Source organism: Mustelus asterias, chromosome 3, assembly GCF_964213995.1.
Source record: "Mustelus asterias chromosome 3, sMusAst1.hap1.1, whole genome shotgun sequence".
NCBI classification, from domain to species: Eukaryota; Metazoa; Chordata; class Chondrichthyes; order Carcharhiniformes; family Triakidae; genus Mustelus; species Mustelus asterias.
This window is the reverse complement of record NC_135803.1, coordinates 30,070,678-30,089,989: the sequence shown is the minus strand read 5'-3', so window position 1 is coordinate 30,089,989 and position 19,312 is coordinate 30,070,678. Positions and strand designations below refer to the sequence as shown.

At 40.1% G+C, this 19,312-nt stretch overlaps 1 protein-coding gene across 2 annotated transcripts in view; it reads right to left on the bottom strand.

Annotated features, from left to right (window-relative positions):
- Positions 1-20: 20 nt before the first annotated feature.
- The window catches only part of LOC144488680 (UAP56-interacting factor-like), a 31,177-nt gene continuing 11,885 nt past the window's right edge, over positions 21-19,312 (bottom strand). Inside the window, exons 2-10 of one of the 2 annotated variants that reach the window (XM_078206774.1) lie at positions 18,667-18,810; positions 13,786-13,943; positions 10,719-10,834; positions 10,341-10,437; positions 8,385-8,443; positions 7,316-7,351; positions 6,819-6,890; positions 6,157-6,286; positions 21-1,195 (exon numbers count right to left, since the gene is read on the bottom strand). In XM_078206774.1, coding sequence (XP_078062900.1) covers positions 1,100-1,195; positions 6,157-6,286; positions 6,819-6,890; positions 7,316-7,351; positions 8,385-8,443; positions 10,341-10,437; positions 10,719-10,834; positions 13,786-13,943; positions 18,667-18,810 — 908 coding nt within the window. In that variant the 3' untranslated portion in view covers positions 21-1,099. The remainder of the gene's footprint in view (positions 1,196-6,156; positions 6,287-6,818; positions 6,891-7,315; positions 7,352-8,384; positions 8,444-10,340; positions 10,438-10,718; positions 10,835-13,785; positions 13,944-18,666; positions 18,811-19,312) is intronic. The other variant, XM_078206780.1, reaches the window with a different exon arrangement.

Sequence of the window (19,312 nt, the reverse complement as noted above, 5' to 3'; positions counted from 1 at the left end):
TTAACATATAGCACACAACTGGATTTTTGACCTATTTTTAATGCAAAACAGTACAAGTTATATAAGCAAAATTACACTCATGCCACTCATGTAATATGGCATATGGCAGAGGATTTAAAATTCTTAAAAGAATGGCTGAGACGTATGAGAACAAGCTTGTCCATTTTCAAAACAGACATCCTCTGATCAATCTTCCCAAGTCATTACATCTACTGTTTTATGAGGGAAACAAATTAAAACTTTTAAACACTGTACTCATTATTAAAAATGTAAAGTTAAAGCATCTAAACATCTCAGTAGGAGAGCTTCACTAAAATGTTCTTGCCTTTGTTATTGAGATTTAATACAAAATACCCGAAAATAGTGCTCAATTAGTTGGTGCATTAACACCTTCAAGGAAACGAAATGCCTTCCCATGACTGATTTTCAAACGTTGTAACTCAATTTCCGAGACCATATAATGCATAACCTCACATCAATCGCCAAAATTAAGGAAATAACGACGACAGTCTTTTACAAAGCTGCATTTTAAGTCAGATGGTTTTTTGCAGCCGTCTTTCAGAATTCTTACGGTGCTTTAGGGTTACTTTGTCTGGCAAGAATTGACAATATTTCCGTTCACCGACTAAGAAAAAGTGCCTCTGGACTTTTGTTGATGAAACATCACTATTCAATAGACATAATCCTTCTTACAAAAAACTGTGAAACAGGTAAACTTTAATAAAAAAAATTAGATTGAAACTTTAACAAGTCTTCAAAAATACTGAATTTTAAGTCAACTGTTTGTGCTGGATTTAGATATTCTCTTCACCTGGTGAATTGGTTCTTGAAATTAACAAAGTTCAGTCTTTGCAATGAGACAATTTAAACAGTTTGTTCGATATCATCTTCAACTACTGTACCCCAGGCAAAATCAAAACTTTAAAACATAATCGGAATGTCAGCAGCTCTTCGGTATGATTACTGTACAATGATCCTTAAAGTACAGTTAAGCAGATCTGCTTATATGTGTCATATCAGTTTGTGACAGCAAATCACTCCAGAGTGCCTGTGAACAACGCCCCAACAATTCTGTCAGATGAAATGTCAGACAGCTCAACTATCCCACAGTCACAAAGCGTCCTCCTTTGCTTGGTGTTTCTGCTGTTCTCCGCTCCTTGAGAATTGCAAATCGTTCATTTAAGGTGATGCCAGTCTGGAGGAAGAAATATAATTATATTTTGTGATACACATCAAAGCATTCTGTGCATAACCAATGATCTTCACAAACACAATCTTCCATGTAGCTAGATTAAATTAAAGATTATAGATCGTAAGTTGTGTAATTCTCTCTTTCCTCCAGAGAACGCTTGCTCATGCTGGACTATGCTCCCAGTCACCAGCAGCCTCTGCTACCTCACTGATTCCCATTTTTCATATGCAACCCTAGGAAGTGGAATTTTAGACAACACCAATCCTGTCCTCCCTCAATATCCATCTGCGCATTTAACAACTGGAAAGTGTTTCATACTCCAGCAGTGCTGAGGCCATCCATAGCAGCTCTCAGCAGAAACTGTCCAAAGTACAGGACATAATTACACTTTAGACTTTCAATATTTATATTTGCACCCTTTCACGTCAAAGTGCTTTACCAAATAAAACATTCTTGAAATGCAACAATTTATGTGGGCAAATGATAGAAATGCATTTCTCAGTAAAGACATTATGGGAGCTATCTAAATAGAACAATTAACATAGCATCTCATTATCGATGAGAATATGCAATTGGTTGTGCTAGAGGATCAATGTATAGTGTAAAAGATAGAATACTCCACTTAACGTGTGCTTGTAAAAAAACCTCCACGAGAGGAAGTTGTGCGAGTTTATTTATTAGTGTCACAAGTAGGCTTACATTAACACTGCAATGAAGTTACTGTGAAAATCCCGTAGTCGCCACATTCCGGCGCCTGTTTGGGTACACAGAGGGAGCATTTAGCATGGCCAATGCACCTAACCAGCATGTCTTTTGGACTGTGGGAGGAAACTGGAGCACGTCTTTTGGATTGTGGGAGGAAACTGGAGCACCCGCAGGAAACCTTGGGGGTTTTCCTGTTTAAACCAGGGGGAAAACTGGGGAGAACGTGCAGACTCCACACAGACAGTGACCCAAGCTGGGAATTGAACCCGGCTCCCTGGTGCTGTGAGTGCTAACCACTGTGCCACCGTTTCATTTACTGTGAGAGCTGTTAGAAAGTTAATGTAATTTATGGGAGTGAATGTAGGCACAGTTCACTAAAAATGGAACTGATTAAATATTCAAGATCAATGAAATTAACAACTTCATCTGTTTTTGGGTTCAAACTAAATGAGAATTAGAGGTTTGACTCATTCTAATCAAATCGTGCTAGAATGAGTTAAAATATTACTTGAGCAAATTATCTTTACTGCATTAGGGTGGAGGTGGAGCAGGCTGGACTCCCGCAACACCAAGGAATTCATCCAATTGGTAACACTCTGCATCCAGAACAAGTCACCAACAAATAGAAAGGAATTAAAAATGAACAGACAATAGAAAAAAAAGGTATAGAAAAAACAAATACCTGAACAACAACAAAATTATATGTTTAAGATCTAATTGAATAGAGAACAAAGATTACAAAATGTGATCCAGAATGTGAAAGGATAAATGATTTTAATGATGTCAGATCTGCATTACTGTAGGTTGGTATGGCTCCTGCTCTGCCCAAGACCTCAAGAAACTACAAAAGGTTGTGAATGTAGCCCAATCCATCATGCAAATCAGCTTCCCACTGCCTCAGCAAAGCAGCCAGAATAATTAAGGAACCCATGGACCCCGGACATTCTCTCTTCCACCTTCTTCCGTCGGGAAAACGATACAAAAGTCTGAGGTCATGTACCAACTGACTCAAGAACAGCTTCTTCGCTGCTGCAGTCAGACTTTTGAATGGACCTACCTTGCATTAAGTTGATCTTTCTCTACACCTTAGCTATGACTAACACTACATTCTGCATACTCTCGTTTCATTCTCTATGAACAGTATGCTCTGTCTGTATAGCACGCAAGAAACAATACTTTTCACTGTATACTAATACAGGCGACAATAATAAATCAAATTCAAAGTTCTTCAATTTTGGAAGCTGGAATTCATATGTACATAATTAGGCAAATTATAATGTATGATTTTGTGGAATTCATTTTATACTGATTTGTTTGCAACAGTTTTGATGTGTCCTATACCACTATGAAGGGTAAAAGATTAAGTTTAAGAAGCATGTTCTTTTTATGATGATGATTCAGTTTAAACTTTGATCCTCAACCTCGCTTGAATAGTGACAAAGTACAATTTTTGCCAGTTGCTGTGCTGAATGTAAAATAAGCCAGCAAGTTAAAATTGTTTCAAAGTGAGAATGATTAAGTCAGTAGAAAGGGAGAAGAGTAACAGAGCAGCATTTGGGCTTCTGAACCCAAGGACTATTATTCTAAAATTTTCAAAGAGGCCTAGTTCAAATTAGTCTCCTGAATAAAACTGAAGATCATCAAAGAAGAATCCTGTGCAGATTAGTCTCGCTATGACGTTATTTGCCCAGATTTGAGCTGTATACTCCAAGGGAGTGGCTCATATCTTTGTATCGATTTCATAATAGACATAAATTTACATAATGCATACGAATTTAATGAAGAAAGAAAATTACAGCACAGGAATAGGCCCTTTGGCCATCCAAGCCTGCACCGACCATGCTGCCTGACTTAACTAAAAAAACCCTACCCATCCGGGGACCATATCCCTCCATTCCCATCCTATTCATGTATTTGCCCAGATGCCCCTTAAAAGTCACCATCATATCTGATTCTACTACCACCCCCGGCAGCGAGTTCCAGGCACCCACCACTCTCTGTGTAAAAAACTTGCCGCGTACATCTCCTTTAAACCTTGCCTCTTGCACCTTAAGCCTATGCCCCCTAGTAATTGGCCCATCCACCCTGGGGAAAAAGCTTCTGACTATCCACTCTGTCCATGCCCCTCATAATCTAGTAGAATTCTATCAGGTCGCCCCTCAACCTCTGTCGCTCCAGTGAGAACAAACCAAGTTTCTCCAACCTCTCCTTTTTTTCTTCAACCGATCTATATCATACTGTATCCTCTGACGGCCCTCATCACTATCCGCAATCCACCAACCATTGCTCTGTCTGCAAACTTACTAATCAAACCAGTTACATTTTCCTCCGAATCATTTATATATATTACAAACAGCAAAGGTCCCAGCACTGATGCCTGAGGAATGCCATTTGTCACAGCCCTCCATTCAGAAATACACACTTCCACTGTTACCCTCTGTCTTCTTTGACCGAGTCAGTTCTGTATCCATCTTGCCAGCTCATGCGATCCTATTTGACTTCACCAGTCTGCCATGAGGGACCTTGTCAAAGGCCTTACTGAAGTCCATGTAAACAACATCCACTTGCCTACCCTCATCAATCATCTTCATCACTTCCTCGAAAAACTTGATCAAATTAACGAGACATGATCTCCCCTTCACAAAACCATGTTGCCTCTCACTAATACGTCAACTTATTTCCAAGTTGGAGTACTTAAAGAATATATCTTAGGATATTCTACTTTTACCATCCAGAGCTTTCTCTTTCCCGTATTTGCTCTCCTAATTTGGTAAAAGTAGAATATCCTAAGATATATTCTGCAAGTATGGCTCATGGAATCATTATGGCAATTAATATGAAAGATGTAGAAACCACCCCATTTCTACTATAAACTTTTAAAGTGAGAAGGTCTTTGGGCTATGGTACAAGGAACAAGAAAATTGAACTACTGTATTTTTCAAAAACATCCGATTACGTTTGAACTTTTGGGCCCCAAGATATACGAGTAGTCTTCCCCTCATATGGGTCCTTACACTAAATATTAGGAGAGTGCCACCTAGACTGCACCATCCAGTCATCAAACATGCTTCCTGAAACAAGAACAAACATTTCTGGCATGATCAGCAGGGTCCTCAGGAGAGACAGAGCTGGAGCAACTACGAGAGAGTGATTCTAGCTCAATTTCCAAGATCCGTTCACATGCTTGATAGAAATTGTGGTAACACAATCTCCTAAGAGCACCCCCTTGCAATCTTTTGCTATGGAGCAGGAAAAGCAGAAAAAGAAACAAATCCTGGTCAACACAAAGTTAGACAACAGCGGAGGAAACATCAATGCACAGAAACAAAGTGATCTACTGAAAGCCCTGGGCCCAGACTCTGCTGAATATCACTGTTAGGTCAATAACATGGACTCAGGTCACTTGCAACCCACCTCTCCTTAATCTGTAGCCCTCAACAGGTTTGCTGCTTAAGAGATGTATCTCAGTTGTCATTTATGCTTGCCCGATTTTGTTATGTTGACTATCACAACAAAAGGAGAAAAGCATCTTGAAACAAAGACTGTGAGGCAGATTGTTAAAGGGAAAGTAGTGAGAAAATTACATGGAAAAACAAGTTAGAAATGGTAGAAACCATTAAAACTGCTTTTGTTCTTTATTTTGTATTACAAAGAGAGGCTGTACTGACAGGATTGAGAGTCCAGTCACAGTGACTGTTCTACATGTTCACCATTTGGTGAAACATGCTTAGAAATTCATAGAATCATAGAAATCTGATCTTATCTCACTCAAGAGTTTGCTCAGAGCTATTGCAGGAGTACATGACGCAAAACAAGAATATCTAGTTCCTGGTATTCAGGGGAGGTAACTAGTGTTACTGCCTTAAATCACCTTGTACAATACAAGAATGTGGCAGGCAATTCCTACAAATATAGACATTTTGGACCGCCTAAACGAGTGACTAACCCTACCGTCCCTAAATTCATAATTTGGAATTAAGTTGCTCTCCAACAAGAGAAAGCAATTAGCTGAGGTTACCAACAAATGCATACAGCAAGTCAAACAATGTTTCAATGAAACACTAAGGAATGTAGCATTTCTTATCCCATCTTTCATGCATGTCGGACCTTCATTTTCAACCTCATCACATGATATGTCAAATGTGTAGGGAATTGCAACTCTCATGGTGCAACATGTCCTCCATCAAACAAATGGTTAGAATTGTACAGTTATACAAGAGCTGATCCAAACAATGATAAAATCATTTGCAAATATTTACCTGTTTTCCAACACTGTTGATATCAAATTCCAGAGGCACTCCTTTTGGTGGCTCTTTCTTTTCATCGATCTCCTTTTTTACTGCAAACGGCATCACCAAAGGTGGACGTCTGATTCGGAACGGTTGGGAACTATGGAAAAAGACTCATGATTAAATAAAATTTTAAAAAAATCCCTTCCTTTCACATAACTTGCATTTATACAAGTACCTTAAAAGCAGATAAATATCACATGGTGTTTTCAAAGGTGTAATTAAAAAGAATGGATGCTGAGCTATAAGAGACATTAGCAGAGGTGAACAATTTTGTTTGCAAAGAGGTGGGTTCTAAGGAGGCTTGTAAAAAGTGAGTGAAAAAGTCAGAGGGGGTTAGTTAGCAAAATTCATAACTTATAAACTAAGCACCTGGAGGCATAGCCGCCAATGGTGAGATGGAAGGAAGGGAAACTGCACACAGGCCAAAAGGATATAGAGAGGTACCACAGCATTTGAAATGTTGCCCCAGTGTGTGCATGTGCGTTTAGTACCAGGTGTGGAGGGACACAGTCCAAAACATATTACAGCAAATAGGTCCAGCTACAGTATTCCTGTACCCAACTTGAAAGATGATTCAAATTCAAAAAACTCAAAGCATAAAGGTAATAACATATGAAAGAAACACATACTCTGTATTTTTGGCAGATGGATTCTGAATGGACACGGTCAAAATTCCTCCACTGGTAACAGGAACGCGACCTCTGAAAAAGTAAGTACCCAAGTGACTGACAAGCAAATGTTAATCATAAAACAATAATGTTTATTAAATCCCAAAAATATTTTGCACTGTCGCGCAGAAGATCTGCTACTTCTGTCCACAAATGCATCCAGAAATATTATACTCACATTCTAAAATACCGAATCCATAATGAAATTTTAAGAATCATTTTGAAAAGAGAACCATTCATATGTCAAATATTATGAATTATGCCAGGCTCAGATATAATATGACAGCTTCTTGGTAGTTGGGTTAGCTTCAAATTGCAAGCGTCTAGACAAAACTCGATTCGAAGTACCAACTTGTATCATTCCAAGCATCCTTAGTGATTTCCTTTCCACACAATAATAATTGATTCACTTAGCAATTACAGTGAGCTTCGTCAATCTTCACAGTTTAATGACTTACTGGTCAAATGTGGTAGCACTAGAATTGGATATCCACCTAAAAAATAAAATAAAAGATCAGATCCTTGACTTTTAAATATCACATTTTTGACACATAGGATGTGCTTTTGCAACTCTGAAATCAAAAACAAACCAACTGAAACTGATTCTCGTTCAATTCAGGTTATTACATACAGCAGTTTCTGGCTGAGAACAAGCTTGCCCAATCATTTTGCAGGTAAATTTAAACCATTCGGTTTTAAGTACAACAATGTTACACATTTTTAGAACGGTGTGGGGGGGGGGAATAAACCATTTTTGTAATACAGCAGTCTTTGTGCATTAGAATTTTCACATATAAAACTACAAGAAGCCTCCAAACCAGACATCTGCTTGGGTTATTGCAGGGTAGTTCAAAAGGCCAAGTTGGGCCAAGCCCAGATAATCTAGCCCATGAAACCCACACAACATTTGTGCTTATTTGTTGATTGGACTTGGTAGGTTTTGCAAAAAAGCACATCTTAGAACTGTTGTCTCACTGGAGGATAGATCCTAAAAAATGGAACAAATCCTTTGAACTTTATATTAGGTTAAGCAACAACTTAATCCAGAAAAAAAATGCATAAAACAATTGATTGATTATGCCTACATAAATCAAGTAAAATCTTGAGATTTAAGAATGGGACTAAATGGACTAACTCTGTAGGCGGCACGGTGGCACAGTGGTTAGCACTGCTGTCTCACAGTGCCAGGGACCTGGGTTCAATTTCGGTCTCAGATGACTGTGTGGAGTTTACACGTTCTCCGTGTCTGCGTGGGTTTCCTCCGGGTGCTCCAGTTTCCTCCCACACTTCAAAGATGTGCTGGGTTAGGTGGATTGGCCATGCTAAATTGCCCCTTAGCGTCAGGGGGGCTAGCAGGATAAATATGAGTGTTCTGGGGATAGGGCCTGGGTGGGATTGTTGTCGGCGCAGGTTCAAATGGCCTCTTTCTGCACTGTAGGAATTCTATGAACTTGAACACATTACATCCAAATGTAAAAAGTAATTTTAAGCAATTCTTTCTGCAGTTTGTTCAGTGTTTAAACTTACGGTTGTGTCCTTTTCTTAGTAGCTGCTCCATTCACCCCTTGTTCAGTTTGCATATGCACCTGCATTTAATTTATAACATATTTCAGACACAGATTACTGCTTTCACATACAAACAAGGCCAACAATATCAATGTTTAGTTCTATTTCCCTTTCCGATAAAAGCAGTCAATCTTCTGCTAACAGTAATCAAAAAGAGGAACAGAAATCTAGAAACCCACAGCTGGTAAGCAAAATGTCAATATTTGTGGAAAACTTCCTACTTTTAGAATTTGCACCAAGACTTTAGACAGGATCAATAGTGTTTAAATAAGGCTGTGAAATTCAACATAATGAATCTAACGAAAGGTAGATGGGGTGGGGCAGCCCAGTGGCAAGCACTGCTGTCTCACAGCGCCAGGGACAAGGATTCGATTCCCAGCTTGGGTCACTGTCTGTGTGGAGTTGACACATTCTCCCCATGTCTGCGTGGGTTTCCTTCGGGTGCTCCGGTTTCCTCCCACAGTTCAAAGATATGCGGGTTAGGCTGATTGGCCATGGTAAATTGACCCTTAGTGTCAGGGAGTTAGCAGGGTAAATAAGTGGGGTTGCAGGGATGGGGCCTGGGTGGGATTGTGGTTGGTGCAGACTCGATGGGCTGAATGGCCTTCTTCTGCACTGTAGGGATTCTATGATCTAGGTATAAAGATCATGAAAGTTGCCAAATTGTCGTATAAACCAAACTGGCTTGCCAGTATTCTTCAGAATAGAGTATCTATGATTCCCCACCTAGTCTGATCTAAAGTGACTGGTCAATACTGGTGTTTTACTCTTACTGCCCTCTGAAAGTATATAGCAAGTGGTTGCTCAGTTAAGTAACAGAGTCATCAGCACCATTAAGGTGGGCAAAAATAAATACTAAAGGTGAACTGACCATCATCACCGACATTCATATGGAGGGTTATTCAAATTTATAAATTTTACACAGTGGCAGACAGTTCCTAAATAAAAGTTAAGAAAACACGGCCAGATCTCAAATCGAGCAAAAAAATGTTGAAGTTGAGACTCAACAAAAAAAAACTGCCATTAATGAGATGGAAGGGTATCACAATTGGCCCAGCCTTTCCAAACAAGGGGAAGGATAATTAGACATGGCATTCAGTCCTTATTGTTCTTCAAAATTCATTTCCATTTTTAGAGAATAAACTAAAGTACCTCACAGACAAGTAAACCGTTGACATTAAATTCAGGTTCCCACCTCCAAAACAGTTGCATGGACAAAAAACATCAAAGGATACTCAGTGTGTTTGGAATTGTACTCCAGCACAAATCAAAAAGAGTGAAAAGGTTTGGGGGTGGAGATGGGTGGGAAAAACAAAAGACAAACCTAACTTCTGGAAATCTGAACGTCATGTTAAGCAAACAGACATACAAAAGTACTCAGATCAATAAAGAATAGCTTTCAAAATATGGCCTAGCCGATTTCATTTTGGAGCTTGCCAGTTTAAAAAAACTAATTTGCATTAGCATTCAAATTCAAGCTATTACATAGCATAAAATCAGCATAAATGTTTAGCAGATTAGTAAACACATTAGCACTTGCCAATACATTGGTTCTTTTGCTGCTAAGAAAGCTATCTACAGAGGGCAGCGCACAAAGAAGAAATCAATTTTTTGGGGCAATTTCTTTTATGAGGAAAGATGTACACTGTAGGCCATCGACTGCAGCGGTTCAAGAAGACAGCTCACCACCACCTTCTCAGGGGCAACTAGAGGTGGACAATAAATGCTTGTCTAGCCAGCGACATCCACATTAATTAATTAATGCTCTTGAATATATGCCCAATATTGCTATCACAAAGACTCACACCGCTTAAAAGTGAACTTTCACAGTTGTTGCCTCATCTGGAATAATGATGAAAAAATAGGATTTTCTGAATTTGAGACTGAGCTATTTCTTTCAGGTGTACTTTTCCATACCTTTAGGCCTCTTTTGAATAGAAATGTTGCTTGTCGCACTTCTTTATTTTGCTGCATCTTTGCTGGAGTCCTGAAGGAATTGGTTTGCACTGGATTCCTGAAAATCATATGCAAAGAGGATTAAGACTACAGCGACATTTTCTTACAGAATGAAGAATCTAATACAATTTTAGAAGTGTTTGTTTCTGCCTTGTTGAAACATAATTATTTAGGTAGTTTTGGTCAGCTATCAGAATTTTCTTCAGCTGCAGTAACATTTGCGGTCCCAACTTAGTGGAATTACTCTATCCCTAATGGTTCACTATAAAAACTGTTTGGCAAATTAATTCTCCATTTCCTCACACCACCCCAAACGTAGCACTGTCAACACCTCCTTACCTCCTCTTTAGCTGCATTGAATGCATCAGTGTTGGCATGCATCTCCATTGTCCTTCATTCTGCCTCATTACTGCTGTGCTGCTCTGGAGTGGAGCTCTTGATCTCTGTCCAGCCTGCTGAAATCATTTAGAAGAAATCAACACCAAATACAGAAAGCCTAGAGGAGAGGATAGGGAGTGGGGAGGGAGCAGAGAGACGAAATCAGATTTATGATCAACCTCACACCAAAATGTACCAATTGACACAAGATTGAATGTATCTATAAAGCTACATTTTCTTTATATTTTAATTGGTTTAGTTTCAACTTTCTTGTATCTATCAGTTCAATACCTTCATGTTATCCTTTACTGAATTTACTGTTTGCTATTAGAGAACTTGAGCATTGCTGAAAAGAAAAGATTTTTCTGTCAAAGCTTCTCATCTTACACTCATCAGGATATTTGAAATTTAAACCAGGCAACTCGACTGATTGGTCAAGGCACTGCCCTACGGAATGAACCAGCAAATGACTATAACTTGTGTTTAGCTGAAACAGATGCAATCCGTACACACATTTTGCCTGTTTCAACCAAACAAAAGTGATAACCATTTGCTGGTTAAATCCTCGGGCAATGCCTTGACCAGAGTCAAGCTGCCATGTTTAAATTTCAAATACTGCTTGGCAGTTAATTGTCAGTCACCATCAACGGGTACCTTGTCCATATCAATGCCTTTACCTATCAGAGTTCACTTGGCAACAAATCATCACACTCTTCTCATACAGGAGAGATTTGTTGATTTCCCTCACATTGTAGTTTTGTGAATGACCTGATGAGTGCAAGACCAAAAGCTTTGACAAAGTCTTTTTTCAGCAATATTGAATCTGTGTCTTAATTTTAACCATTCTTGATTTTCTTCTTGCATTGATAATTTTCAGCGATCCCCTACACCACGTTTCACTTATTTATTTTATTATACCTCAATTTATTTGAACTACAAATTACTATTTAGAACAGAAAGGTACCGATTATACCACCAGACTAATAATCTAGAAGTTATTGGGTTGCTATAAAAATGCAACTGGTTCACTAATTGGCTGTAAAGCATTTTTAGGTTCTGAACGATTCTATATAAATCCAAGTTCTTTACTTCTAATGTCCTATAGGGATGGAAACCTGGCATCCTTATGCACTGTGACCTATATCTGACTCCAGGCTTCCATCAACGTGGTTGACTTTGATTCTTTGAGGCGGCTCAGCAAGCCACTGACCGAGTGCCATCACATCCTCAGGATAATGAAGGATGAGCAATAAATACCAGCTGTAGAAGCCAACAAATAAAAGCAACACCCATATCCCAATAATTAATTAACAGCTCCTTCAGAAATTAAGTGAGCCAGTACAAGTAATTCTTAGTTCTGACCACTGTCAGTAAAATACAACAATGAAAAAATACTAAATATAGGTCAGTGCCCCTAAATTTAGGACATGGGGAGAAAAAAGGAGTTAGCTTGCATTCCCACTTTTAAATCACTATTCAATGATCTTGGTTGGGACGTGTAGATTGTAGCAGATGGGCAAGAATGGATGAGTTTGGCTGGAATGCCCCTTGTGGTTATATAGTCTGCTGATACCATCTAGTTAAGGTACCAGAAAATACCTGGCATTGTGTAGATGTATCCCAGTAGGGAGCCAACTGTTTCAGTAGACAAGAGGAGAAAACAAGTAACATAATGGACATCTAAGATTAACATTTTGGCACCCCTACAAGTTCTAACACTAAATGGCTCAAAATTTCCAGTCTTCAGAGAGGTCATAACTTACATGTACCCTAGAAGATGTACTCACAAGGATTGCATGGAAGTTTAAACTTACTCTGTGCTTGGAACCACCCAATACTCGGAATTAAATTGGAGGCTTCATGTGGTTCCAAAGTTCTGACTCTTTGAGCACAATAGTTTAGCTAAGAAAGGTGAGAAGAATTAAAACTACTTCTAACTTCTGGGTAACTATAGTACGGTCCGCTGCCACTATCCTGAACCTTGACTATGATGTCATCCACCCTCCCCACAACCGACTACCCATCTGAGCCCTGGCTACTACCCTCCTGATCCTCCCGACTATTGCTCCCTATCTGAACTACTAACCCCCCCTGCCGCCCCCCAACAACTACCCTTCTGACCCCCTCCCCAACCCATCCAATTCACTCTAAACATCCTACTACCTACCCCCAATGCAGGAATACCCACACCTCTACTCCCCTGACTAATTCTACCCAGCCCCCGACCCACCCTACATAACACCCCCTAACCCCCCAGCCTCTGTCCCCATGGTTCAACCCCCGCCCCTCCCCCCCCACAGATCTTCTCCCTGGCTTCTCAAAGTGCCTTTAAACACAAGGACCTATAAACTTACCGGGTTTGCAACAATAATAAAAAGGACACATGGTTTCTCTTTCCCTGGCGCTGCTGCCCTTCACTGGAAGAATTCGGGAATCAGGTACATTACACATTTTTCACTAGGCTGGTGTTGGAAAGTAGGGCTTGGAATTTGCAGCTCCTGACTAAAGTAGTAAAAAAGTAGAGTGGCATTTCAACTATGATTGCCATGCCTCGGAAGTTCTGATCCAATATTTCCTATCAACTGTGCAGGACCATCTTAATTGGCAGTTGCTTCAGTTATGACGTGAGCACAACTGCAGTGAAAGTTATTTTATTCAATTGCTATAATTCCTGATTATGGAGGCTATACAAAAAGAAGAAAACAGTTATTGGACTGTGAGTGAATCTCCTATGGCCTTGTTCACAGGTAGTCTTTTAGTTGTATGTATTTTAACAGGCTGAAAAAGTTTACAGCTTATATCTGGAGCCAAGTAGAATAGGCATTCCTGTTAAACTTGTTAAAGGTAACTACCCCCATCATCTGGATGAAGTAGGAACACCACATTTACTATTCCCATTGATTTCAATGAACTGTTGTCGCAACCATGACCAATCATAAAACCTTCAAAGTTTATTGCACACACAGTCTCAATATATGAATGCATCCTAAATAATAAATATAAAGGAATGAAACACTGTACAATTTACCTTCTGACTTAGAGATGATCTGTTTATTGGACTGATCCACTTCCGTAGCATTAAAGCTTTTCTTGCTGCCAGGCCAGTTATTACACCCTGAAACCGCCTCCTCCACGGTCCAGAACCTCTCCTCTTCCCCACTGGTACCTGTCTGTTCACAGCTGTTCCTGTAATGGTTTATGAAGGCATTGCTTATTTTTACCTTCCATTTTTAATCACTGTGTTCACTTTGATACCACATTTCGAGAATTCTCAGAAAACGTTGGACTTGAGAAACAGTTTAGCACCAGCAAATTGCCTCATTTCCATGGAACGTACTTCTCATACACTCCATCAAATGATCATTTTTGAATCAAATTATAAAGCGGAACCCAACTCTTGTAGTTTGATGCTGCTGATCAAAGTAAAATGGGAACTAATTTAAAATCATACACACTAATTTTGCAGCAATTTATACAAGACTAAAAAGTAGGTCTCATAAATCTGAATGACCAGATAGTTTTATTGTCTCAGTAGAGACCAGTAATTTTATATTTTTTGGAAATTTGAAAACCCAGGTATCAACTAAAAGAATGAAGCCACAGGTTTAAGTTTAAAGCAAAATAATTTTACTACACAAATAGCAAACATGAAAATTAATAACTACATTCTCTCTTAAATAGTCAGTTGCGTTAAAGATAGTAAAAGTGGTTACCTATACTCTAAACCAAACTTAACTCAAATTTCCTTTTACATCCATTTGACATTTATGCCCAAGAAACAGGCATTGCTCGCATAGCCGCCTTGGGGCTGAATTCTCCTGGTTCCAGAAGTTCTTTAACTCTGGAGCCTTGCATCTAGGAAATCACTTCTCAGCTTGATTATCTCAGAAGTCCATCATTGTTAGTAGGTTCCTTCAGTTATGAAGAATTTTAAATCCTTTTAGCCAGCACATAATATTTCAACTGAAACCCGCTTGAATGAGATGTTCCTTGCAGCCAGCTTGTTTCAAGCTAACTTGCTTGAAAACAGAACTACATATACAGAAATCTTCCCGCAATCGCCCTTCCACACTTCACAAAATTTATCTTTTGTTTTATTATTAACCTCCCAGGCAGCTTGGTCACATGATCAACTTATTTTTCATAATAAAGCATCTTCCAGAGCAGTGATGGTCAACCTAAGCTAGTGAGTGGCCCTCCTTCATCTCAGTGGGCCACAAGGTTGAAACCAAACCTGTACACTAACCATGATGACCCTTGAATAAGATTGAATACATTTAGTACACCCCCTACATTTCATAAGTTATAGAAAACACAATTATTCATTCTTTAATAGAACGGTCATCAACTTCAAGTGGCAAAAAGAAACATTTACACTTGATTGGATGCAGAGGGAATGCACATTTCTCAAAGTCAATGTTGTGTATAATCAGCAAGCACCTCACTTCATGTGCCCTTGCTTTACATGCCGATCACCTCAGCCATACTGATGGTAAAACAGCTACAATGATGGAAACCAGCGGAATGTGGCAACTCTGCCCATGGGCAAGTATCAACAAAATGTCTTGTGGACCATACTCAAGAACCCTGAAGGGCCACATGTGGCCCACCACTGTTTTAGACTAACCTAATTCTTAAAAGGGACCATCACCCCAACATAAGGTATAGGTTTCCTCCCAAAAGCACATGGTCGATCACAATAATAAAGGCTCTCATCTATGCTAATCTTGAATCTGAATAAAATGGGAATTTATAAATAATGCAATAGCCAGTTATACAAACATTTTATCATGGCACTCAAAATCCAACATCCCCCTGCTCTGCCATTCAACATGATCATGGCTGATCCTCTACCTTAATGCCATACACCCGTGCTCTCCCCATACCCTTCAACATACCCCTTAGAACCTAGAAATCTATTTCATTCTTCAATACATTCAGTGATTTGGCCTCCACAGCCTCTGTGGTACAGGATTCCACAGGGTCACTACCCTTTGAATGAAGAAATTTCTCCCCATCTTAGTCCTAAATGGCCTACCTTGTATCCTGAGACTGAGACCCTTTTTCCTACACCCTCCGGCCAGATGAAACAACACTCCTTCAACCAGTCTGTCCAACCCGGCAGGTAATCAAGAAGGCAAATGGAATGCTGGCGTTTATCACGAGAGGGATGGAGTATAAAAGCAGGGAGGTCATGCTGCAACTGTACAGGGTACTGGTGAGGCCGCACCTAGAGTACTGTGTACAATTTTGGTCCCCTTATTTAAGGAAGGATATATTAGCTTTGGAGGGTGTACAGAGAAGGTTCACCAGGTTGATTCCGGAGATGAGGGGGTTAACTTATGAGGAGAGATTGAGTAGACTGGGCCTGTACTCATTGGAGTTTAGAAGGTTGAGGGGAGATTTTATAGAGACATATCAGATAATGAAGGGGTTAGACAGGGTAGAAGCAGCGAGGTTATTTCTACTTACAATGGAAACAAGAACTAGGGAGCATAGCCTCAAAATATGGGGGAGTCAATTTAGAACAGAGTTGAGGAGGAACATCTTCTCCCAGAGGGTGGTGAATCTTTGGAATTCTCTGCCCAGTGAAGCAGTAGAGGCTACCTCGTTAAATGTGTTTAAGTCACAGATAGATAGATTTTTAACCATTAAGGGAATTATATGGGGAGCGGGCGGGCAAGTGGAACTGAACCCACTATCAGATCAGCCATGATCTTATTGAATGGCGGAGCAGGCTTGAGGGGCTAGATGGCCTACTCCTGCTCCTATTTCTTATGTTATGTTCTTAATTCATATGTTTCAAATTAGATCCCTTCTCATTCTTCTAAATTCCAGTGAATAAAAGGTAAATCAACCCAATCTCCCATCATACAACAGTCCTACCACCCAGGAATCAGTCAGATAAACCTTCACCACACTCCCTGTATGGCAAGTTTATCCTTTCATAGATAAGGAGACCAAAACTGCATCAATACTCCAGATCTCCCCAAGACCCTGCACAGCTGCACTAATATCATTGTCCCTGTACTAAAATCCTTTTGCAATGAAGACCAACATACCATTTACCTTTCTAACTGCTTGCTGTAACTGCATGTTTGCTTGCTTTCATTGATTGGTGCACTAGGATACCCAGGTTTCTTTCTACGTCAACATTTCCCAATCTATCACCATTTAAATAATACTTTGTCATTCTATTTCTCTGTCCAAAGTGGATAACTTCACATTATCCACGATATACTGCATCTGCCATGTATTTGCCCACTCACTCAATACCTAAATTACCTCGAAACCTCTTGCACCTTCATCACCATTCATATTCCCCATTAAGTTTCATGTCATCAACAAACTTGGAAATATTACACTTGGCTCCCTCATCCAAATCATTGGTGCATATTGTGAATAGCTGGGGCCCAAGCACTGATTGTTGTGATCCTACTGGTCACTGCCTGCCACTTCGAAAAAGACCCATTCAATCGTACCCTGTTTCCGGTCTGCTAACTAATTCTCAACCCATGCCAATATATTACCCCCAATTCCACGTGCTTTAATTTTGCACACTAACCTTTTATGTGTGACTTTATCAAAAGTCTGAAAATCCAAATACACCGTACCCACAAGCTTACTCTTATCTATTCCACTAATTACATCCTCAAAAATCTCCAGTAGATTTGTCAAAACATCATTTCCCTTTCATAAATCCATGCTGACTTGTCAAATCCCACATTGGTATTTTCTAAATGGCCTGTTATCACATCCTTTATAATAGACCCTCACATTTTCCCTACTATTGATGTTAAGAGGCAGGCCTTCATGATCTACCACAATGAGGACAGAGATTGAACCTGCATTGTTGGGATTTTTAATTTATTCTTTCATGGGATGTGGGCATCACTGGCAAGCCAGCATTTGTTACCCTTCCCTTAAACGGAGTGGCTTGCTAGGCTATTTCAGAGGGCAGTTAAAAGTCAAACACATTACTGTTGATGTGGAGTCACATGTGGGCCAGGCCAAGGTAGCAGACTTCCTTCCCTAATGGACATCAATGAACCAGATTTGTTTTTACAACTAGTTTCATGGTCACCACTACTGAATTTAAAATGCAGCTGCCATGGTGGGAACTGAACACATGTCCCCAAGAACAAAAACCTGGAACTCTTGATTACTCTTCTCATGACATTAACACTACGCCACCTTGGCCAATGCACCTAACCAACACGTCTTTCTGACTGTGGGAGGAAACCGAAGCCCCCGGAGGAAACCCACGCAGCCACTCGGAGAACGTGAAGACTCCACACAGACAGTGACCCAAGCTGGAATCAAAACCAGGTCGCTGGCGCTGTGAGGCAGCAGTGCTAACCACTGTGTCATCGTGCAAGCTCTATCCTTGGATTTTGGCGTGCAGAAGAACAGAGTGCTTATAGGAGGATATCAAATAAATCTTCAATTTTGCTTAACCTGTCCATACTCCAACATTCCAGGACTCTCGGAACTTAGTCATAGAAATCATAGAAACCCTACAGTGCAGAAAGAGGCCATTCGGCCCATCGAGTCTGCACCGACCACAATCCCACCCAGGCCCTACCCCCACATATTTACCCACTAATCCCTCTAACCTACACATTTTAGGATTCTAAGGGGCAATTTTTAACCTGGCCAATCAACCTAACCCGCACATCTTTGGACTGTGGGAGGAAACCGGAGCACCCGGAGGAAACCCACGCAGACACGAGGAGAATGTGCAAACTCCACACAGACAGTGACCCGAGCCGGGAATTGAACCCGGGACCCTGGAGCTGTGAAGCAGCAGTGCTAACCACTGTGCTACCGTGCCGCCCATATGAAATGGTTATTTATGATTTAAAAAATGCTCTGGACTTAACAGCGGCTTCACAAGTTCTAGACTTACCAAATCGCTGCGGGATTCCATGCCAACTGCTTGACCTTTTCTGCTGCATCTTGAATTGCAAAGATCCATTTAATGCCTGTTTTCCCTTTAATGGCACAACTTTTTTTACATTCCGCTGCTGTTTATTCAGTTTAATTATATCATCTGTTGTAACACAATATAAATTCAACTGTTAAAAGATGCTTCACAAAGTTGGGTTATATGCAATGGAAAGAAATAATAAATCAAATACTAACCAAGTTACAGCATCTACCTTCAAATCAGCTTAATCATTAAGTTAGTCCATCTCCCTCAGGGTATCAGACAAGACATTGCAAATGGTTCCTGCGCCCTAAACTGGGAAGAGGAGGGTCAGTCCACTGAAGTTCCTGTTATAATGTACCCACTGGTTTTTGCTATACATGTAACAGTGGTTGTCAGGTGTTTGGGAGGGCGGAAGGGAAAGGATTACCTGAAAGAATGAAGATTCTATTGTGGGATGTGGAACTTGCGGATGCCCTAATCTGGCCTTGTGGAACCACTTGTACAATTCAATAAGTTCCTCTTCATGCATGATTTTCAATCTCGCAGGCTTGGCTGTGGTACCCCTCAAAATCAAACATAGCCAGCTAATGTTTATGGTCCAGGTATGCATATGACAAAGAAC